This window comes from Kogia breviceps, chromosome 1 (genome assembly GCF_026419965.1).
Source record: "Kogia breviceps isolate mKogBre1 chromosome 1, mKogBre1 haplotype 1, whole genome shotgun sequence".
Classification (NCBI taxonomy): Eukaryota; Metazoa; Chordata; class Mammalia; order Artiodactyla; family Physeteridae; genus Kogia; species Kogia breviceps.
In genome coordinates this window covers 162,063,087-162,087,083 of record NC_081310.1, presented here as the reverse complement: position 1 = coordinate 162,087,083, position 23,997 = coordinate 162,063,087, and the positions used below count along the sequence as shown (strand labels likewise).

Below are 23,997 nucleotides of genomic sequence, written 5' to 3'. Positions count from 1 at the left end.
TGGAGGAGACTAGGAAGCCTTCAGCAGGACGGCCACCAGCTTCTGTGCTGGGGCCTGGAATGGGTCGGGAGGGCTGAGGTGGCGTAGTTATCTTCATATGGTGAAGGCAAGCGGCACACAATGGAGGCTCAGCGACCGAGCAGGAAGTGGGCAGCATGATGTTCTGCGCAGGTTTGGGGAGGGAGAGGTCACCGCTGGCTCCGGGATCGTGGAAGGCTTCGGGGAAGAGCGGAGCTCCGTCTGGAGCCTGATGCGTGCTAAGGTCTGGGGAAGGTGGAGGGCTGGTCAGGCAAGGGGATGGCATCACCTTCAGCAACAGCTCCTCGGGTCCTTCCCCCAACCCTCCCCATTTTCTGAGGGCCCTTTGTGCGTGAAGGCTGGGGTAGGCTTTGCTGGGCAAAGGCAGGAGAGGCCGTTCTAGCCTGAGGTACTGGATTGGACAAAACGCCTGCAGCTCATGTGGATGCCCTCACAGTGAGGCTGGTCGCTCGGGGAGTCAGAACCGCAGAGCAGAGCTGGAATGGACCTAGAGAGCCCCCTCTCCACGGGGTAGAAGCTCAGGAAAACAGGGGTGGCAGGAGCTGGCCCAAATCCCCAGGCGTGGGGGGTCAAGGTATTTCCCCCACTGTGAGGAACTCTAGATGCCCATTTCAAAGGACATATTTGCTTCTCCCTGAAAAGGAAAGGTGACCAACACCCGCTGAACATCTTGTTAGTACCTTACGTTGAAATACCTATTATTTAAACCTTTTAATCTTGACATCCCAGTGTCAAGATTATTATTTGTTTACCATCTTCCTGGTTAGGACGGAAACTCTGAGGACAGCTACCATCCTGGTCACGGCTATATCCCCAGCCCCCAGCATGATGTCCCTGGCCCACAACGAACTCATTAAACATGTGTTGAATGAAACAGGTTAATCCTCATGGCAGTCTTGCAAAATCTATCTTATTATCTTTGTAGAGGCTCAGAGAGGTAAAGTAACTTGCTGAAAGTCAAAAAATTCAGGGTTGCTAGACTCCCAAAGACTTGCTCTTTCCGACACCTCTTCGGCTGACTGCAGTTTCCAGACTGCATGGGCTTCTCGCGTAACGCCCACTCTGTGGGACCCTCAGCTCATCTCTGACCTTCTCTCACCTTCCTAGGGTGTCTGTGAAGATCCACAATCGTGCAGGCGGGCAGCAGGGAGGAGAGGGTATCACCAGGATTCATCTCACCTCTAGGAGCTCTGAGCCTACCCCCTGCCAGCTGGTGGCCAAAGCTGGGCTGGTTCTTCGTCTATGGTTCTTCCACCTTCCTCCCCGCCCAACTGTCTGGACCCAGGGAGCATCCAAATGGCAAGGATATGCAGAACAGCATGGGCCTGCGCTGCCAGACAGGCACTGAAGGCCTCACACATGCACTGTGTGCGTGTGACATGGCCTTTGGTTCTGGACCAGAACTGGCTGGGTGGCAAGACTGAGGGGTTGTGGTGGGAACAAATGGGGCAGGCGGCATAAGGGCTGCCCTCAGAAGCCTGAGGGGCCGCCACGTGCACAGTGAGTACCTGCGGGCAGGAGTTACGGGGTGGGGGGTGGGCAGAGTTTCACCACACGGCTGAGATCTCCCAAGTAAGTCAATCCATGGCTTTGGCTTTGCCGGCTCTTGCCTTCAGGCCACGAGCCCTTCCAGAGCGAGCAGCAACGATTGGATCTGCTTGGTTCAGAGGAAGAGGGTGACTCCGAGGTTGAGGGACTGCACCCCAGGCCGCTCCAGTGGGGAGGAGCCCCTGTGCGCCACGGGGCAGTTTCTAGGTGCTCTCACCCGCCTCTGCAGCTTTGTCTCTCCCTCCTACCTACTTCTCCTCTGTGCAGCTCAGTCAGAAACCGCCTGTGGTTCCTGAATGAGCCAGCCTCTCTCATAACTCCATCAGGCTCTCCTGTCACCTGGACACGTTCACTTCCTCTCTCTGAGCCCTCATCCTCATCTGACGATCCTATCTACTGCTGAGGCGGTTTTCTGTGTGAAAAGCACCTAACAGCAGGCTCAAAGCGGGTGTTCAGAGGGGCCAGCCACTGCCCATAAGGAACCCTCTCCCATCTCTCCCACCTCCGCCTGCTCTGACTGGCAAAGCCAGCGGAAAACAAGCCTGCCACGCAGCCACACCGAAGCCCACGACCAGCAAGGTAAAGCCCTGTTTCAAGTGGGCAGCACAGTCCTGTCTGGCAATGAAGAGAAGCCCAGCGACTCCTGCATGTCCTGGCTCCCCGAGCAGGAACAAGGGGCCAGCCTGGAGTTGTCCCTCAGCACCCTCCCCACTGCCCCAGAAAAATGAACGCTAGGGGAAAAGAGGAAGGAGGGTCCTGGACTGTCCTGCCACTCTGAAATCAGCTCTTAAAACAACCTAGGACGAACTGTGGCTAATGTGTTGACTCAGTCAAGAGTGAAGAAAGTCCTTCAAAGTGGGAGATGGCCAATACCTTTAAGAGACACAATTCCAGTTCTCACTGCTAGACCTTTTCCTTCCACCCAGGGTTATAGGAGGCCCTGGGCACAGCGGTCTGGGCCCCACTCCATCAGTAAGTGAGGCGGTGGCAGGCTGTGGACCTCCTGGGTCACGGGGATACCACTCATCCTCTTAGCCCTCTCTCAAAGCCCAACTTTTGTGAGCACTCCTGTGTATTGGTGAGAGTGGGCTGGAGGAGGTGGAAAAGAGCTCTGAGTGGAACAGGCCCCAGGAGGAGAGCCGTGACAGAGAGAAAACTGAGCCATAAACAGTGATGTCTGAAGAATCAAGGGGGTCAAAAGGAGTGCTTGAGGACTGGAGATCGGAAGACTGCAATTCTGCCCAGGAAAAGAGGGAGAGTTCAATAAACCAGACCAGTGAGCTTGAAATCAAGTCCAGGAGTACCTATAAAATAGATGATTCAAACATGATTTCTGAGGACTTACAAGAGAAAGGAGCAATCTCCAGGAGACAGGAGGGGTTGACCAAAGATTAAGATACGCCAAGACAACCACATGTGTGCTCTGCTGTAGGACAATGATTGCCTATGGCGTGCCAAGCATCATATACACATTCTCTCATGCGAATCCTCAGATGATCCTACATTATGAACGTTGGACCCACTGAACACTTACTACGTGCCAGCCCCTGGGCGGAAGTCTTTACATGCATTCGCTCATGTACTTCTCGTAAGAACCATAAAGGTTGGTACTGTCATTGACCTTGCTTTTTGGATGAGGAAACTACGGTCCAGTAAGTTTAAAGTAACTTGCCCAAGGTAACAAAATCAGACTACGGAAAAGCCAGGGTTCAAAACTCCAGTATTTCTGGCCTCAGGGCCCATGCAGGCTCTTAGTCACTGACCATGCTCTCCGGCCTGTATGTGGTAGGCATTAAGATATCCATTTTACAGAGGAGAAGACAGAGGCTGAGAAGGGTTAAATCATTTGCTTGAAGCTGCACAGTTAAAGAATTAGAGAGCTGAGATTCAAACCCAAGTAATATCTGCTGCCAAAGCCCGCAGTGCCTCCAGTACAGGGGAGAGCAGGCAGGAGGCACTGGCTGACGTCAGCTGACTTTTCAAAGGCACTGTCAGAGCCCCGTGCTCGGAGCCCAGCTCAGACCGCACAGGATTTTAAAGATCAAAGCTGGTATTTTAACGGACCTTGGAGGGAACACAAGGCATGAGCCCAGAGGGGAAAAGAGGTGGCAGAAACCCAGCTCTCAAGAGCCAAGACAGATCTGTGGGCCACACTGGCTTTCTCCTTCAAGTTTCAACTAGCTTGTGATCTGGCCGACAGGGACATTATCTCTTCTTTTTGCCTTCTCCTCTCTCACACGGAGATAATAATCCTTACCTGGCCTTGCAATAAGGCTATCGGAATAGTACAATGAGATAAAAAAACGTCAAGGTCTTTGAAGCCTGTGAAGTGTCTTGTACATGTGAATTACTGATATTCTTCTTCTTATCTATGCCTCTTCTGGTCAGAGCTCATCATCTCCACCTACATTCCCTACAAAGCACACACAAAATCCAAAGCCATCATATGCCTCCCCCTGCGGCTACAACATTTGCTCTGTTCTGTCCGGTGTACAAGGCTGTGCCCCGCCTCGGGCTGCGTGTGCATCTTGAAGGCAGGGATTCCGCCTCCTCCTCTACGGCACTCACAGAGCCCTTTCCAGCCTTAGTTGAACTAACGTTACCTGAATCACACCGGAACGATTTTAACTATCTAAGAGGTACTTAGAGTGCTGAAAGCTGAGGGTGACATCTAAGCCTCGGTCTTTGACCTCTAAGGGCAAGGAATCTGGCTGAGGGGCAACCAAGACAGATGCTAGAGTTTACTCCTTCTCATACACCAGAGCCTTGCAACTAACTGGCTTTCACTGTTCTGCTCCCCCCTCAGCCCCTTGGAATTCTCTGAGACTGCCAAGCCCTGGTTTAATGAACACCACTCTCACTCTAGGCTCGTGAATGTTTTAGAAAGGGACGGTCTTTCTATCAATAGAGTCCCAGCACCTAACACAGTCCTGGCACAATGGATGCCCTTAATAAATGATGAATGAATGAAAGAATAAATGAATGGACATACACACCAATAAATCTGTACTTTATAAAGTAGAAGGTCTTCATGCTTTTTGTGTCCTCAGCACTTATTTCTTTGGGAGAAGGCAAACAGGAAAGGGCAGAAAAGGAGAGAGAGACTGGTGTTTATTGAACACCTACAATATGCTGGTCACAGGGCTTTATTCTTTACATATGCTTCTTCCTTTAATTTTGACACCACGACAGAGGCTCCCAGCGAAGGGACTCTCTGGGTTAGAGAGCGAGGTTCCTTCCCATCAGAGAGGGCTGCCTCCCATGCTAAGGTCATACAAAAGGAAAGTTCTACTTTACAGAGAGATGTCCTTTGGGAGGATTAGGCTGGGGGGTCACCCCCATGTCAGTGACAATGAAGTCCAAGGCCTAAAGAAGGGCATGTGGGCAAGGGCCCAGACAGAGGCTCCCAGGACCAGCTGTCAGGAGACCCCTGGGAATAGGCTTGTGGCACCTTCTGGGCTTGTTTCCTCATCAGCAACGTGAGGGCAACACCCTATATCCTGTCTAAGCCCGTTCACAACTCCAAGGCTCCATGTTCTGGAGAATTTTTTCTGTTAAATCCATCTTGTGCTTATTTGTGGAATGAATGAAAGAATGAATACTCAAATGAAGAAGTGAGTCATCCCGCGAAGTCTCTCAAACACCTTCTTATACCATCTTGCTGCTGCTCCTACCCTTCTGCCCCTGCCCTCCACCAGCTGCACCAATACAACTCCTGGCTGCTAGAGGAGCTGCTCACCACTCTGAGGTGCCCCTCGGGCTCAGGAGGTCAGGCTCTCGCTCTCTGCCCTCTCCCATCTACAGCCTGTAGGGTCCCAATGCCTGGGGAAGTCAGCAATGATTCTTTTTAAAACTGAGCATCCCTGACCTGTGGATGATCCAGCACCCAAGATGGACAAAGATCCTTGAGATGGGGCCCCTGGCAAGGTGGAAGGGAGAAAATACACAAGGGGAGGCCTCTAAGAGCAATGCTTGAGCCAGGCACAGGGCGGGCAAGGATGGTGCAGCCCAGGCCACGCATCAACCCCAGGGTGGAATGTGCCGTTGAGAATCAAAGACGGTCTCTCAGTCCCTTTCTGGCTCTTCTCTGCCTTGTTATAGGTTTCTTGGGGGTGTGTACACTGCAGGAGCCGTTACAGCAGGGGGTGTTCTCCCAGACTCAATCAGAGAGCCTTCCACCTTCAAATGCTAGCCCCTTCCCCAAAATTCGGTACGCTGCATTTCAATCACAGGCTTACATGTTTACCTCCATCACTACGCCCTCCCCAGCTTCCAATGTCTTAGTCTTCTTTGTAGCTCCCCAAGTTCCTAAGCTCAGAAAGCATGTGGTCAATGTGAGCTGACTGACTGAATGAACAAATACATATATAACTCCTTTTCTCTTCTATAATAGAAGACCTGGAGAGGCAGAGAAGTCGGTTACCCTACTCAAGGTCATACAGCCAATTACTGGTTAGGAGAGTAAGAGTTAAAAACCAAATCAGTCCCTGTCTTGGCCCCTCCACTAGACGGTATGAAAAAGGAGCTAATGGTAATTCAGCATCAACAGAATGCCAGACAGTATGCCGTGTATCCCTCTGCTGTGAGAGGGGTGTTATTATTTCCATTTTACGGATGAGAACACCAAGTCTCAGAGAGGTACCCTCTGCCTAGACTGCTCCTTGCTCTTCCCTCCCACTCACCCCTGCCTGGATAACAAAAATGCATCCTTCAGGCTCCAGCTTAGAAGTCACTTCCTTCAGGAAGCCTTTCTTCCCTGATCCTCCAAATTCGGTGGATGCCACTCCTCTGCTGTCCCACAGCAGAGCTTCTGTCCCTGTGCTGGCGCTGTGTCAGTGTCTGTCTCCCGAATCGAGCTTTGAGCTCCTCAAGGGGAGTGGGCAAGGGCGGTATCTTGACTGTACTGAACTTTAACCACTAGGCAAAATGCCTGGCACACAGCAGAGGCCAGTAAATATTTGTGGAAGAAAGGAGGGAGGAGGGAAGGACGCAAGGAAAGAAGGCTCCCAAAGCTACAGAGTTGGGAAGTGGGGAAGTTGGGTTTGAACCCAGGCCTACCTGGTTCCAAAGACTAGACTAGAACAGACTAGACTACATCCATGAAAACACACACAAACTCCCCCCTTAGAGGAGGGAGCCTTTTATTACACTCTTGCGGATTTATCTTAGAACCTGGCACATTATCATTCTCTGATTAACAAGTGCTAATCGATGGACTTTAAGCTTTCACAGGTCACCGACAGCAGGTGTGATTTTCTGGGACACCCACGGTCCCTGGAGCAAAGGGCACCGCACATGGTGGGTGCTTTACGCATACTTGTGTCTTGAGCTGATTCATAGTCAGTCCATCTCACTGTGATGACGACAGTGACTCAGATCCGAGAAGAGCCAGCCATTGGCCCTCAAGACGACGTTCAAGGCCTGTGGGGTGGGAGTGCCTGGAATGATCAAGACACTGAAACTATGGTCAGGGCCAAGTTTGTCTAAGTGTTTTAAGACTAAAGAGGAACACGCTGATACGAAATGCAGTGTCTTACTGCCCCAGAGGGTTAGGAGTGGCTTCTGGAGTTTAAACGCAGGTCATCATCATACAGAACAGGCAGTTTCCCTGGGAGTTGAAATAATGATGTGGAGAGTTTTTGTTGTTAGTATGCTTTGTTCCCCTCCCACCCTCCACCCCAAAGAAGTTTACAGAAGGCGTAGCATACAGAGTGCAAGGAAAATAAAAATTATTCATCCGAATACCAGGAAACACTTTTTCTCTCTGAAAATCTCAGTTCTCTCCCGCCTCCCACCCCCACTCCAAGATCAATCGTTTTCACACGTTTTTATAGTTAGGGTTTCTCTTTGAGATTTTATTTTGATAAAAAAATTTTAATAAGTTTTTACGTTGCACACCACATGTGACCTCTGGTGTCACCGTGCACCTCTAGGGGCTATGATTCGGGAGAACGGCCAAGGAGGAGTCAGGGGGTGGGGACATGACTAGCCTAGGAGTCAGGGATATGGTCTGAGGTGAGCGCTGCCTCTGCCTCCCCAGGTGACTCTGCGTAAGTCCCAACCTCAGCTTCCTTCTCTGCGACAAGGGCATGAAAAGGCCTCTTGACTGACTCCCTAGGCCACCCTGAAGATCTCCTGAGGCACTGCCTTGGGGACATACTCTAGGTAGTAAAAGGCACCTGTAAATATAAGTAAGGTAGCACTTTTATCTAAACATCAAAGAGGAATGAGGCTTTACATGTCAATCTGTTATCTAGATAACACAAACCTTCCTTCTTGAGTATAAAATTGTATTTGATTTAAACTTTGGGGATGGCACTTGTGTTTCTAGACTAGTCTATTCCCTTTTTGAAGCAAAGAACACTGATGCAGGCTTATTAATGATCGTCCTCAGGGGTGGTGGAGGTTATGAACTTGTGTTATACTGATTTGCTCAATACTGACTGGCCTCTATTTTTTTACCGTCCTGGGTCCTTGTGTTCTGAAAGAGCATTTCTGTCTTTTCCTCTCAGGTAAGGAGCCATTTCTCCCTGCTGGCAAAGCTGCTCCCTTTCAGATTTCCCTTGATTTCTGCTTCTAAACCACGTCAGATGTGAATATCTAAAAACCTAGTTTGTTAAATTCAGTTGCAATATAAGAGCCTATCAAGTTCTTCTATGAGCAAACCTGAGGAGTTTTATACATCTTTACATTAATCTAAGGTCGTGTGCCTCTCTGCTCAAAACCTTTTTAATTTTTCTCATTCCTACAAAACAAGTCCAGACACCCCAGGCTGGTATAGTTTTCAAGGCCTTCAATCACCTGTTCTTAAACTACAGTTGCAGTCTCTCTTCTTAACACCCCAGTGAGACTGCTGCCCTCTGCTTTCCTCTTGTGCCTTGAAAGCCCGCCCACCCTTCAAGGCCCACCTCCCTCCCAAAGTCTCCCTCAGTAACAAATGACCTCACTCCATCCTTTGAACTCTCCTGTCATCTTATCCACATCTCTCCTGTGGCAATGATCACTTTGTGACTTAAAGCAATACATTTTCCAGGATGCTGTCTAGCTCCCTTTGCTATCCTGAAACCCCCTTGGAGAAGTTTCCTATTACCCTTGGTCCTGCCTCTTGCTACATGGATGCATAAGTGAGCGGTGGCAAACATGCCGCCAGCTCTCGCTCTCTGAGTCCCATTTCGTGACGTTGCCCGCTGTGCTCTGGATAGCTAAGGCTGCTGCACGCCGAAGCTCCTGTCACATTCGCTCCTAGAGGGGAGTGGTGCTCCCCTGGGGTAGCTCTGCCCTTCCCTCACCTCAGGGACGCTGGGCCTGCCTCTCCCTGGTGCCCTCCCAGAAGGGGAGCGGCACACGCCCCCCCCTCCCCCCCGTGGGGAGCGGCAGGGGGGCCGTGGCAGGAGCACTCACCGCTGCCCAGCCTCAGGAGCAGCACGTCCTGCAGCCTCCGGTTGAGGTCGCGGAGCTCCTTCGTCTCGGACGCCAGCGCCCCGTACTCCTTGAGCTTCTTAGCCTGCTGAACCAGCTGCCTGCGAGTCCGCTCCAGCTCCTGCTGGAGGTGGCGCATGTCCTCCTGCTGCTGCTGGTAGTTGCGCAGCAGCTCCTCATACAGAGCCCGGGGCACGCCGGCATCCTCCAGACTGTCCATGTCCTCTGGGCCCGGCGAGGCCTCCACGAAGACCTCTTCCGGACATGTGCTGTGGCCCAGGCTCAGGCCGTTCTGCTTCTCCAGCCGGGCCACCACTGCCTCGATGCTCTTGTGCGCCACTTCACTCGGCTTCCGCCCCTCGGGTCTCTGTGTAGGACAACGAGAATCAGTTCAGGCTAGGGCAGCTGGGACTTTCTTGGACTGCGGCTCAATATTTCCCCAGACAATCCTAGAATCACAGAACCACAGAACATCAGTGCTTGGAGAAACCTGTGCAGACATGTAGTCAAAGCCCTTCACTTTACAAATGGGGAAACAGAGGTCCAGAGTGGGGGAGGGTGTCGCCCGAAGTCACAGAGTCAGTTAGTGGCATAAGCAGGACCCTGGTTTCCCAGGCCAGCACTTCTTCCATCCCGTCACTCTGCCTCTTGGGTGCACATTATATCATGACTGCCCTCCCCAACTCCCCGGTCTCCCACCCTACCCATAGGGCCCAGGCAGTGATTTGCTCACAGGGAGTATTCAATGTGTATTTGTAGAGAATCAGTAACAAATCAGGCCAGGCCTAGCCATCCCCGGGGAGTCATCACTCAAATCTCTTCAACAACAAAAACATAAAAGCCCCTTCCCCTGCTCCCCCTGCTCCCCCCACCCCCCGCCCCCACAAAAAAAAAGGGCATTGCACCAAGTAAACTTTTCCTCAAGAATGCTGTAGCTGGGAAGGATGCTACGGACTCTAATCTAGGGCAGGAACCATGTCTTATTTTCTGTTTCTCCACTGCCTACTCAGAACTGGCACTTGGCAGGGGCTGGATAAATGTTTACGTAACTGAAAAGTTCAGAGAACGCTAGCACTGGAAGGTTCTTTCTGTTTAACTCCCTCATTTTACAGGTGAGGAAACTGAGGCTCAGAGAGGGGAAGGGCTCCACTCAGGGTCACACGGTGAGAGAGTCAGACCCGGAACCTGAAGCCCAACTTAGAGCACTAGGGCTCCTTCCCCCACATCTGTTAGCCTCTCCTTGGACTCTGGCCACGTTGAAGCTCAGCAAGAAGTGGATACAGAGAGGACAGTTTAGTGAGGAGGGAATTATCTAGGACTACCCAGGGCTTGGGGTCTCCAGCTGGCTGAGGAAATTCCAGCTCAGGGAATTTCGGACAAAGCGGACAAAGCTCCCACTGCGGGAAGTGGGAGTTATAGGACCACCTGAATTCTCACCCGGTGCAGGAGGGCTAGGAGCTCTCCTGACTGGGGGCACCTGTGGGAGATGCAGATAACTGGAGATACCAGATTCCAGACAGCTTAACTGTGTCCGGTCAAGCCTGCCTTAACCTCTCAATAAGCTCCTAAAAATTTTGGGAAAAAAACAAAAAAACATGACTCTGAGATTAGGTTACACGACAAAATCCTATCCTGTCATTTAAAGTGCTGCTAGTAGTCTAGATGAATTTATTCATTAAAATTGTAATGACCACTTTGGATACACGTCTGCATCACTACACTGTGAGACCACTAAAGGCAGTGACCATGTCTGTCTAATCTCTATGACCCCAGGAGCCAGCAAAGGGCCAGGCCCATAGCACGGGTGCAATGAATGCGTGAACTCAACCCAAATGCCTCTTTTGGACTCTGCTTTGGGGATGTCCTTGGCCTGTGTCCAAAAGCAGACTGCGGTCAGTGCAGAAGGCATCCCTCTTCCTCCTCCCTTCCTCCAGGCACCCATTGTACAGAAAACACATCTGGCTTCTCGAACAAGATATTCAGCAGGCTTACAAGCGAAGGCTGGAGGAGACCACTAGGGCGCACACCAAAGGAAATGCAACCTCGTGCAAAAGTTTTCTTCCAACCCAAGGTCACATTAAGCTTTTTGTCTGAACCTGGCGCACCCCATCTCCTCGTGAGTCCACCCTTAGCTGTTTGGGGGCAGCCTGATAGTGACTGGCTCTGAACTGCTGCCCAAGAGCAGCCATGTTCCTGGAGCCTAGCAGTGACCTCTCCAGAGCTGGAGGCCAGATGGAAAGGCACCACTCCCAACTCTTAGCAGCGATGACACTGCATAGATGGTACAAACAGGACAGCGCTCCCTGGAAAGTCAGCCAGCAGAGCAAACTCACACTAGCCATCCCGAGCCTCTCCCAACGTGAAAAAGTCATGGCCTGTGACACCAGGGGGGCATTTACATGGGCAGAGGAGGCCAGACTGGAATTCTTTAGCTATAAGAAAACTGAAACTGCTGCCCCATACTTCCAAAGAAGAGGAAAGATTTTGTTACCTTGATGTGTCTAAGCTGTAAATCTTCTTCCCCATAATCTTTAACTTCCCCATCTTCTTCTACATGATTGAGAGAAAGTTTGGGGATTTTTATTTTCTTCTGCATCACACTGTTTTCAAGGTCAGATTTGTCTTCTACAATGCATATCAAGAGAATAAGGTTCATTATGAGTCAAAATGCTCAAAATGCCCATAACCTCAAATACTAGAGAATGTCTGAGGCCAGACCAGTTAAAAAGGAAAAGCAAACAAACCCAGGACATGTTCCCTTCTACACGCAGGGCTCCTAGTAGCAGCAGTGCAGATCAAACTCTAGGATCTAGGGTATATGCTAAAGGCACCACCATAGAAAGCGTTGAAATAGCGTCCAGTGAATTTGCTGAGGGGTTTCCCTAAGTATATCTTCAAGGGTGGCCTTTTATGGAATTCTGGAATCTTGGAACTGGAATGGCCCTTAGATTGCTATCTGGTTTTAACTTAACTAGCACATGAATCCCTCAACAACTGAGATATTTCTAAGCAAATGATCTCCCAGGAAAACCTGGTGGGTTTCTGCCCGCTCAGGTACTGATGAGCATGAAAGGATGATAGCTCTTATGGAGATAAAGCCTGAACTGGAGCTGAGGTACAGCCTCCCCACAGCCCAGACACAAGACAGGCTGAGTTAAGACAGATACAGGAAGAGTAACTAGCAACATTTACTGGTATCAGATAATGAAATGACAGAGTTTGGGGGGCCTCAGTGACCAAGTGGCCCAACTCTCTCTCATCTTACAGGTGAGGATGGAAGGAGCGTGCCTAGGGTGTGAGTCTGAGGAAGAGGCAGGAGTGGAAAACAGGCCTCTGGCATCTCAACCACTGCTTACGTGTGATAACAACACACACTGACGTGCATTACAAACTACAAAAGTGCTACACAAATACAAAGGGATACTACTTCTCCTCACTTTCTTATTCTTTAAACTCAACTTCAGGTAATCTGAAAGAGAATTATTTTTCTCTTGCACAGATTCCAAACTTTACTTCCCAGATCTGTCTCTCACTGTAGATGTCAAAAGTAAAAATTCAAAGAGGAGAGTTCCAGAGGTAGAAACTCGAACATGCTCTGGAACTGGCCCTTATGGTAAATACTTTGAGGTCCTATTTTCTGGGCCTGAACTGGGACTCTGGGAATTACTATTTCTTACTCCTCAAAGGCTCCCACTGCTGCTATATCTTAAATGCAGTTTGTAGCATGCTGCCCAATGCTGGATGTGGCATGTGGCCAGGGAGTGGTTAAGTTCAGTCTCTCAGGGTCTTTATGTGTGAGTGTGTGTGCATATGTATGTGCGTGTATTGAACATGCTCTTACACTTCCCCCAGTCCAGGCTTCTCTCCTTACAACTTGTTAGCAAAGTTGAAAAGGAAGCCTGTAAGCACCTAACTATTCCAGAATGTAGTCAAATGCCACATCTTCCTAAATGTATCTTAGCAATGGAACCCCAGCTGGTCAAGAGCAGGACTGCAGTATCAGAGAGGCTTCAGTGTGAACCTCAGCTCTTGGGAGACAGGGCGAGGAGGGAGCAACAAGGTCTTAATCGCAAGACCTCAGGTGTCTCCTCTGTAAAGAAGTGTGGGCACGACAGTGACAACGCTTCACACACTTAACCACACGGCATGGCTGGTACACACTAGGCGCTCAATGAACAGGATGTAAAAACTGGTATTAACAACAGGCTCAGAATCGTGTTATTTCCCTAAGCATAAGGTGGATAAAGATACAATTAAAATAAAAAAAACAAAAACAAAGGAATGACTTAAGAAGGGTATCTAGTGTAAGGGAAATGTCCAAAAAAAGAAGAGGTGGTCTTGTTAACAACCCCTCCTGATCAGAGATGAAAATGCCCTTTCCCACTAGTGGCGCAGCAATCCTAGGCTTCTAGATTCGCAAAAAGGCCAGTTCTTGTTCTTGTTTTCTTTGTACCTATAAAATACACCCAACGGGTTAGGCAAGAACAACAGCAGGGACTGTGGTCTTTCTAAAAGAGCAGTAGCTCACCTCCTATAAATCACTGTCCATTCCTTCTAAGTCAAAAAGCTGCTAAAATATAAAACCTAAAGAAGGTGCTCCAAATGAAACTATCCTGAAATGGGATGGGTGGGTGTTTTCACGTGTGACAAAAGAGGGAGAGAAACTGAAAGGGATATAGGGGGTGAGAGGGTGGTGTTAGGGCTTCTGAATGTGTTGAGGCAAAGCTCCTGGGTTAGTCTTCAGTTTGACAAGGTCAAGGGCAAAAATGTGAGATGTAGCCACCGAACTAGAAATGACAAGCTATGCTCTGCCTCCCTGAGCTGAAGGTCTGTAGCTGAGAATCACGCTGGTACGGAGAGAAGCAGTCATTCAGACTCACAAAATGGGCAATATTTCAACTGGGAGCAATCCTCAGATCATTTCATTTAACCCTTTCAAAATGGAGATGAGGTTCCAAGTGGTAAATCCATGCATCCGTCTACTCAACAGTCAGGCCCAGGGATACAGGGGGAGCAAGACAGGCAGGGTTCCCATGCTGGTGAGCACATCATTCATTGTGCAAGGTCACAGAAGCTAATGCCATAACATGAAGAGCATGAGAACTCAGACTGTGCGACCAGAGTTCAGAGCTTTTCCTCCTATGCCTCCACTTAACATTTACTGAGAATTTGTACTTGCAGGATCTGGCCGGGGCCCTGGGGCACTGAGAATTAACACCTGGTTAGGGGACACAAGATAAAAACCTGCGGAAAAAGAAAAGCCCTCCAATAAGATTGAGATAAGATCTCAAATACTGAATGTGAATAAGGGGAAAGTAACTGCTATAGGATCTTGGGGGCAAGGGAGATCACTTTGGTCAGTGTAACCATGGCAGGCGTTTGAGAGGAAGGGCCCTTTGAACTAGACTCCTTACTTACAGGGTGGTCTTGAGTAACTTAATTTACTTCTCTGACCCTGTTTCTTAATCTGTGACTTGAAGTAAATAATCCCTACTCACATTGCCAGGATGCCATGAAGATGATCAGTTCTGTGTGTTAAGAACCTGAGCGGAGTGAACAGCACTTGGACTGTCACTGTACATAAACGGACAGCCATTTATTGATGGCAAGAAGAGGGGTAGAGGACAGAAACCAAAAAAGAAAGACTGCAGAAACATTTGGACCAGAATGGTTACAAAAGATGGTTCAGTCATAGGCAGGAAGAAAAGGTAAGAAAGAAAGTTAAGGTGGCTGGGGCTTGGAGAATAATTGGCCTTGAACGCTAAGGTAAGAAGAACTGAGGTTCAGCCTGCAGGTGTGGAAAAGTCAGACAGCCTGGATTCCAAGTCCAGTTCTGCTACGTGGTAGGTGTGAGAAGTCATGCAAGCTGCTGTGTCAATGAGCATCACTGATCTCTTTCTGTAGGAAGGGAGACAGAATACTGACCTCAAGTGGGATCAAATCAGCTGAGTATATGTGCCTTGAAGGCAACAAGAGTCTGGTACTTAACAGCAGATGACAAAGCTCAGCAGACTGTAGACTGACAAAGCTCAGTCTACAGTATAGGGATTCATCAAAAACAATGTTTAGTGAAAGAATAATAAAAAGAGGCTATACCAGTAAGCATATGAAAAGATGCTCAAAATCATCAGTCATTAGGGAAATGTAAATCAAAAATAATACTATCAGATATACTTCATACTCACTAGGATGGCTACAATCAAAAAAAGAAAAGAACAGAGAATAAACATAACAAGTGTCAGGAGGATATGGAGAAACTGGAACCCTCATACATTCCTGGTGGGAATGTAAAAAGGTGCAGCCACTATGGAAAACAGTCTGGCAGTTTATCAAAAGGTTAAACAGAATAACCATATGATCCAGCAATTGCACCCTTATATACTCAAGAGAAATGAAAACATGTCCACCAAAAACTTGTGCACAAATGTTCATAGCAACATTATTCATGATAGTCAAAAGGTGGAAACAGCCCAATTGTCCATCAACTGATGAATGGATAAACAAAATGTGGTATATCCATGCTATGGAGTATTATTCAGCCATTAAAATAAATAAAGTATTGATACTTGCTACAACATGGATGAATCTTGAAAGCATTGTGCTAAGTGAAAGAAGCCAGACAAAAACACCACATAATATATGATTCCATTTATATGAAATGTCCAGGATAGGGATATCCACAGAGACAGAAGGTAGATTAATGTTTTCCAGGGACACAGGGGAAAGGGGCAATGAGAAGTGACCACTTAATGGGTAACAGGGATTTCTTTTTGAGTGATGAAAATTTTCTCGAATTAGATAGTGATGATGTTGGCAGAACACTGAATTGTACACACTTTAAAATGGTTAACATGGTGAATTTTGTCTTATGTGACTTACACTTCAATTAAAAAAGTAGGCTACCACTTTTAGAATGTCTATTACCAACCAGATGCCACTATACGGCTCTTCACATATATTACTATACTTCCCAACAACCCTGCAATCAAGTATTAGCTGCATTTTTTTCCACAAAAGAAGAAATGCGACTCAAAGAGGGCCTAAAGCCACCCAGATGGGAAGGCACAGAGCCAGGATTTGATCTAGATCTCTTTGCCCACCAAGCCCATGCTCTATTCTCTCTAAAAACACATGCCTGAAATATGGTTAAGCCATATTCATAAATTCTGAATGAATGAATGATGGCTCTAGATAAAGGACATCTAAATTCCCCAGCCTGGAGTTCAAAGCAGAAGACCACTTTACTCCTGCTCTCCTGCCACACCCCTCTGGCCTCAGGAAGTCCCCAGGTAGCAGTAACTATCGCCAGGCACAAAGAATTCGGTTGCAGGCCCGGGCTCAGGGCTTGAATGGGTTCTCTGAAAGGGTAGGCTGAGCAGTACAGGAAGGTCTGAGTGACAGAAGTGAGTTTCCTGAAAGGAGCAGAGGCAGACAGTCCCTCGAACCACATGTCCCCTGACCTGGATCCTGGCTGCCCCAGTACTGGGCCAGGGGGATCTTGAGGCTCCTCTGAGAGATAACTACCTGCTGGCTACATCCTAATGCTCATCATTCTCCTCCCTGAGCCGTGCTCCCTGCATGAGGGCGCGGGAAGATCTGAGGCCTCCACTTGTCCTTTTCTGCAGTCACCGGACATTCACTGAGCCCTGGTTCTGTGCTGAGCACTCTGCTAAGTGGTCCTTGTCTTTCGGATCCTTACAACCCAGGATGTACCAAGAATCCCGAACAGAATAGAAGGCTTGACTTCCTGAGAGGTGCTGGCTCGTGTGGGGGCAAACCTCCAGCCTCCAGGCCTTCCTAATCCTAATCCCCAATTAAAGGTGATGCCTCACATCCGCACCCAGTCGACAGAAGATTACGGAAAGCTCAGTGTCACCTTAAAAAGTGGAAGAACTGGTTGGGAGAGGGAGGCCCAGGATTTAACAAAAGCAGCCCAGTCTTTCCAATCAGGGAGACCTGGCTTGGAATTCTGGCTCTGCTACACACTAACTGTGGGAATTTGGGCAAGCTACTTCACCTGTCGGAGTCTCACTTTCATTATCTGTGAAGTGGGGATAATAAAGTGTTTTCCAAAAGGTAGTGCATATAAAACACCAAGCACAGTGCCTTTCTTGTCCCAGGTGTTCAGGGCATAGTGGCTGTGAGGCTACCCCTGTGGGCTATGTCACTGGCTTTTATCCTGTGGCAAAGAGAACCACTGCAGGTACCTGACACAGACTGAGACATGATGAAAGAGATGTTTGGGGAAGATTAATGTGGCAATGGCAAGCAAGATGGATGAGGTGTGAGGAGGAGACTGAACACAGGGTGACAAGAAGCTATAACTCTTGACTGGTCACATTAATGAAGGTGAACGGTGGTGTGAATCATCTAAGACAGCAGGTAACTTCATGCAGCATCTTCATGTGGCTTTGGAGTATGCTTCTGGCTTTGCATTCCAGGAAACCACAGAAGAAATTAGCAGTAGACTCAAAAGGATGAGTCCACCCACCTCTCTGGTCAACCCACCTTTGCAAGTGCTCCAAGCTTAAGACCAAGTAATCAGTTTTAGTGTAAACAGAAATAAGTATGTAGCCTCTGAAGAGACAAACTTCATTGATTCTAACTTCCTGATTCTTTTGTTTCCAGGGCAAGAAAACCACCAAGGATTTGGGCATCAACTTTCTCCTCCTCCTTTCCAGCTGCTATGTTGTCAGCTAACTGCATTCATCTATTCAAAAAATACTCAGTAAGCAACTATTATGTGCCAGGCCCCATGCCAAATTCTTTACTAACATCAATATATTTAATCCCCATAATGATTCTATTGAAGCAGAAACTGAGGGTCAAAGAAGTGAGGTGGCTTGCCTAAGACATAAAGTTATTAAATATCAGAGCCAGAATTTCCAGTCAGGCCTGCATGTCACTCGGGCCCTGGTTCTATCATCTAATTATCCTATAGGAACAAGAGAAAAATTACCAAGTTGCTGTAACTTCCTCAACTGAACTAAAAGGCACATATAAAATGGTGAGTGTGTCAATATAATTTCCCAAGTGCCAGCTTTTTTCCCAAGCCCTTGCCTATATCCAGGAGAAGGCTGTGATAAATTCCCAAATTGAACTTAGTATGACTTGATACCAACCTCCTGAACTCCAAGTTTATCAAGACCATCAAGCCCTAAATAACCCCCCAATGGAGTCCCTATTCAAAGCCATAAAATATGGTAGAAGCTGCTCTTCAAAAATATAGAAGAACTTGGTATTTGTCATTAATCTGAAAGGGAGAAACATCCCATTAATCTTACCACTGGAAAAAAAAAATGGAGGCATATGGTTAATGAGCAAACAGTGTTTTAGAAAAGAGGCCGGTGGACAGGAAATCCAATGCAATTCTGTCTTCAAACGTGAAGATACCCCTGAAGAATTTGAAATACAGTTAAAATGGGAGAGGTACTGTCTTGACTCCCATTTTACATAAAATCATGCTGGATAATTAAAAGAATCCAATGTCAGAGTTTAATGTGGTGTGGGCTTGTTAGCTATGATGAAATTCTGAAAGGCTAAACATAAACTGTTTTACATAGGTTTTGTCTTATTTTAAAAATATCTATATACAAGTTTAAAGTTCTTCATCTGTGTAAAAACCTTGCAAAGTCTTATGACTGCATTAAAAACAGACACGCCACAGAAAAGGCATGCATATCTCATTCTCTGGCCTGTGGCGTTTGTTTTTTTAAAATCCAAGGCAGACAAAATCCTCAAGTTTCAAGGATCATATCTAGCCAAGACAACACGAAGATGAGTGCGCCCTGCTGTGGTAAAGCAGAAAGAAATCAAGAGACACGGGTTCGAGGCCTGCCTCTGTAACTCACTCTCTGGGTGACCAGTTACTTCCTTTCAGCTTTCTTCTCTGTAAAACATAGGGACTAGAGTAGAAAACCTTAAGAGATCCTTCCAGCTGTGTGACCACTGGCCAGCCACAGAGAATTCCACTTCTCTTTCTCTTCTATGCAGTGCCGGGCAAGTGTAGATGATCTAATCCCTCCAGGTGGGCTCGTTTGAAGAAATGTCCTGCTGAGACCATCCGAAAGGGGAGAGAAGAATTGCCAACCAGGTTTCAGTAGGTCTCCCTGCTTTCACTCCCATGGCCTCACTGGCCTTGGCACAGACAAAACTAGGAACCTCATCCTTCTGACTCATTTGTCTAGCTACCCTCATGTGCTTCACCAGGCTGTTGCCAGGGTAATAAGTGGCCCCACCATAGGGTCACAGAGGGGCAAAACATGGGGGGAGATGGTAAGCCTTTCATGCTAAAGTCAAGCCACAGGAGGATTTACAACACCCACAAGTTAAATTTTAAACCCATCTTCTCCTTGGTCCTCTAAATCGCTCCTTTCCACAAATGGTGGCACCCACGACTAAGCAAGCTGTTCCCTCAAGAATGCTTAGCCACCATAGTCCTTATCAGCTACCTATATTTAATGAGTACCTACTATGTGCCAGATACTTTTCCGTATCACCTTGCTAAATAACATAGTGGGCAAGTCACTCGTTACCATCTCTATGTTACATTTGAGTACCTGAAACTCAGAGAAGTGAAGTAACCTCCCTAAGGTCACACAGCTTGTAAATAGCACAGCTTGAACTCAGACTGTCTCACTTCAAAGCCTATCTTCTTTCAGCTCTCTAAATCTTCCTCCTTGATACTCAAGGAAGCGACCTCGGGGAGGGGGTCATTTAACCAATTCTCCCACAGGACAGGACTTCATTCCAGAATATCCACCTCCCCTGACAGGGAGCTCATCACTATGCATAGAAGCCCTTTCCATTGTTCATCCACTCTCTCTGCTATTATTATATTACTCCCACCAACTGCTTTGAATTCCACTCTCTGGACCTAATTTTGCTTCCTGGACCTCAAAGAACAGGTCTGATTCTTCTTCTAGTGGGGCAAAACTCAGACATTCAAAACTACCAAAATATCATCCTATGCAAATCTTTTCTTCTCCTGCTTATATATTTAGCTGTCCTATCCTACTATGTCTCACCAATGAGCTCAGAGGAAAAAGTAGTTGTTGTGTAGTTAAAAGAAACAAAAACAGGCTTAGATCTGGGATACAAAGACCTCGCTCCTTACTTGATCTCCAGGACACCCGTCTCTCCTGGTTATCACTTGATTCTTAGTCCATCTCTGGCTGCTTCTCCCCAGTCACCTTTTTGGGCTCTTCTTCTTTAGCTGTATCCTTAAAAGCTGCTGTTCTAAAGAGTTCTGCATGATTCGCTTACTCTGCCCCCTCTCTCTCTGTGAAACCACCACTTCCACGGCTAATGACTTCCACGTTGGGATCTTCACCCAACTTCAGAGCACTCTCCTGAACCTTGGGCCACACGCCTAATCGCTCTCCTGGAGTATCTGCCCAGATATCCCATGGGCCCCCAAGATTCCTCTTGTCTCAGAGTCTAACTCATCATCTCCTCTTCCAACCAACTACTTTTCTAATGCTCCCTATGGAGGGAGGAGAGCCCAGGTCACCACATCATCATCACACACATCACCACACCCAGAGAGTTCCCGAGTCCTACGGATTCTCCTTCTTTAATCCATCTCAGAGCCATCACAACCACTGCCACCCTAGTTTGGGCATCATACTTTTTGACTGGACCTGACTCACAGCTCTCCAAAAGCTTCATGTGTATGGGAAGCCCTTAGCCCACTGCCTGGCACCTACAGCACTCACTAAACAATTGTCTGAGTAGCTCTCTTCTCCCGGAATAAAATAAGAAGCCTTATCTCACAAGGACGTAGACAGAGTAGGTATATGGTAATTCCTAGCACTGAACCTGGAGCCCGGTGAGTACTTAATAAATATTTAGTGAATGAGTCCTTGACGGCAAGAAACAATGCCTATTCCTCCTCCTGTATCTCCCTCCAGTATAAGACTGACCACCTAGTGTAACTTAATACCTGGGGAACTTGAACCAGAGTAAAGCTCTTCAGGGTATGTATGCTTTTCCAGTAAGCATTTTAAAATGAAGAGTACACACATCTCTCTCCAAGGAGCTTATAAGACAAAGCAGGTAGGCATAGTGGAAAGAGAATAAATCTTGAAGTCAAAGATCTAAGTTTGAATTCTACTTTTCTGGTGCGTTTTAAAAAATAAACACCAGTGTGCTCTTGAATGACAAAAAAAAAACACACAAAAGAGCAAGACCTCAGCTTGCTTGGAGCAATTTCTTCTTTCATCCTGTGAACCAGAACTCTGAAATACTCAGCAACACATACTATTTAGTTGTAACATATTATGTGGTTCTTCAACATGACAAATCACATCAGACGGGACCTTAAATGGTTAACATTTCAGTAGAATCTGCAACAGATGACAGCAGGCAAGTTCCAATCTTCGCTCCAATGTACATCAGCAGAACATGTCAAAACCTAAATTAAAAGTTTTCACTCGCTTAAAAAAAAAAAAAATCCTTTTGTTGGCAGTCTCCCACTGATGACATGCAACAATCTTTGCATATGAAATCGGCTACTCCCCTGCTTCACTGCTAACTTTGTAGAAGTTCCAAAGCATTTCTGGAGCAAGTGATCCATTTGGACCAACAATGCCAAGCTGGGACCTGAGCCCTGAATGAGCTAAAATTACCAAAGCAAGAAGAACGTGGCTTTGGAAGCTATTTCCCCCAAGTGTGGGGTTTCTTCTAGTCAAGGGAGTGATAAAGAATGTTGACTTTTTCCAGGTGAACAAAGTTGAAGGAAACCTCCAAAACGCACTGCAGGTTTCTGTTCTGAAAAACAAGTTGCTGCTACAGGGGTTCCTGTCCTCCCTACTTCTTCTCCCCAAGCGTTAACAAATGCACCTGTCTTCCCCAAGTTGGTGAGTTCCACTTGGGCTGAGTGGAGTGGACCACGTGCTGGGCACCATGGATGCAGAGAGAAAGAAGGCAGGTCCCTGTCCTGGAGGAGTTCACTGTCTGGTAGGAAGACAGACCTGTTCACGACTAACCAAAGCAAGACAGAGAATGCTAAGGTAAGTGAGGAACAGCAAAGTGAAAGGAGAGCTCCGAGGAAGGAGAGTTTCCCTTGGGGACTGAGGTGGAACAGGGAGCTGCCAGTGCGCCTCTCCATTCCTCTGTGGCATCCGTCCTCAGCTCACGGGACTGCAGGCATATCACGTGTCTGCCTTCTCCACTGAAGGTGAGCTCCATGGGCAGAGGCCCCATCTCACACAATGATCAATCCATCCTGGTTGGCTCAAAGAAGTGCCTGAGGGTGTGTTCTCAAGACGGCATGAAGTACCGCAAGCCTGGGGGAAGCTGGAGAAACGGGGTTGGTCTGGGGCTGCTATGAACGCCCCGGCTGAGAAGCTTAAGTTTTATTCAGTAGGCAACAGGGAGCTACAGAAGGTGCTAAGGAGAGAAGTGACTTGACTAAGACTGTATTTGAAGATTATTCCGACAGCAGTTTGGGAAACAGATTGAGGCAGGGTAATCAATTAGAAGGCAGCTGTGCCGGCTTAGATAAGAGCTGATGCACGCCTGGATGTGGGCAGTGGTGGTAGAGTTGGAAAGGTGTACAAGATAAACCACAAAGCCCACCTAGAGTGGGTCCTTTCTCTGTGCTGCCCTGGTGCCTGGCTTCCACCTCTATGTAGCACGTACATCGGGCCCTAAGACTTCACGTACCCTGAGGATGATGCCCATTTCTTCTCTGTCATTCTGCCCGGACAGAAACCCTACATGGCAGGGCCTGAAAAAGTGAACTTGTGTTTCACCTGGATTGTGCTGTCATTTCAGTCCCAGGACCTCAGACCTGCTGGTGCACTGGAGCTTTTACTTATTACAGCACTGGGCCTGGTGTATAGGAAGTAGGAGGGGGACATTTGACAACAGAAGGAATTTAGCACGCCGAATGATAATAACATAGCCAAAGTGCCTGGATAGAACGGCATAGAATTTTAACACGCTGAGCTGAGAAAAACCAGTTTGGGCCCCAGAAAAAAACCATAAATTCAATACCATGAGCCCCAGTAGCAGACTGGATTGCAGTTAGATAATGGTAAGCTCTCCAAATGGGCTGTTCTCATTTTCAACACGCTGTCTGGCAAATAAATGAGAGTGACGAAGGAGACCACATCCAAAGGTGAGAGCCACATCTTGAGTTACGTGCACCATGAGGATGGGAGCTCTTCTGAGGTTTCCTGAGGAAAAAGACAACTTAGCGGGGAGGAAAGTGCGTGCGCTCAGGAGGAGGGAGGCTGGTAAGAGAGGGAGAACAGAAGAGGCTGGAAAACTCAGCATCTAAAACTGTTCCTGGGCTCGAAAACTTGACTTGAACTGTCAGCTTCACGGGCAGTTCTCGCTTTTCACTCCTTCCAAGCCTGCTGTGTGGCTGACAAGAACATCAGCTACTTCACAAAGGAGATTTCCAAGTGGGGGCCTGGCACCAGAAGACCTCGGCTTCAAGTCTGTCTTTGTCACTTGTTAGCTATAGAGCTGGAGAGGAGTCTCTGAGCCTCAGTTGTCCTCATCTACACAATGGAAAGAGTAATAGCGGCAATCTCTACCAACAGGGTCCCGGGGAGGACTAACAGAGATAATGTACAGGCACAAAGTAAGACTGTCAGTAAAGGTGTGTTTGTTTTTTCCCCTTGAACTGAAATCAAAGCTATATACTGGGTCTGACACACATGGAAACCACGATGTAGACAAGCATATGCTGGAAGATGCAAAGTCCCAAAGCAGCTGGCTTTGACATTTCCGGGATACAAGAAGAGGTACACCTGAAGACAGCTCTGCGTTGGCCTGGGCAAACAGTAAAGTACCACGCTTCTCACCAAAAGCCATAAAGCGGCCCCGAACTGCCCCTGAAACTACGCTTTTGGTGCCAGGGGGGATTAATTACTCATGGCTAACGCACAAAAACATAGCTATCTCTGCCTCCCGCTTGAGGGCTCACCGCCTCACATCTGGTCCCACAGCACCATGGTATTCACAACTAGGAGGTGC

At 47.8% G+C, this 23,997-nt stretch overlaps 2 protein-coding genes across 9 annotated transcripts in view; both read right to left on the bottom strand.

Moving 5' to 3' along the window:
• The window catches only part of AGBL4 (AGBL carboxypeptidase 4), a 1,382,976-nt gene that overhangs the window by 244,312 nt on the left and 1,114,667 nt on the right, over positions 1 to 23,997 (bottom strand). The window lies entirely within an intron of this gene.
• BEND5 (BEN domain containing 5) overlaps positions 1 to 23,997 on the bottom strand; it is a 47,706-nt gene that overhangs the window by 20,852 nt on the left and 2,857 nt on the right. The window contains exons 2-4 of one of the 4 annotated variants that reach the window (XM_067008252.1): positions 23,008 to 23,189; positions 11,498 to 11,631; positions 8,989 to 9,373 (exon numbers count right to left, since the gene is read on the bottom strand). In XM_067008252.1, the coding sequence (XP_066864353.1) occupies positions 8,989 to 9,373; positions 11,498 to 11,602 (490 nt within the window). In that variant the 5' untranslated portion in view covers positions 11,603 to 11,631; positions 23,008 to 23,189. Of the gene's footprint in view, positions 1 to 8,988; positions 9,456 to 11,497; positions 11,632 to 23,007; positions 23,190 to 23,997 lie in introns of all 4 variants that reach the window. The other 3 variants (XM_067008263.1, XM_059064215.2, XM_059064231.2) reach the window with 3 other exon arrangements.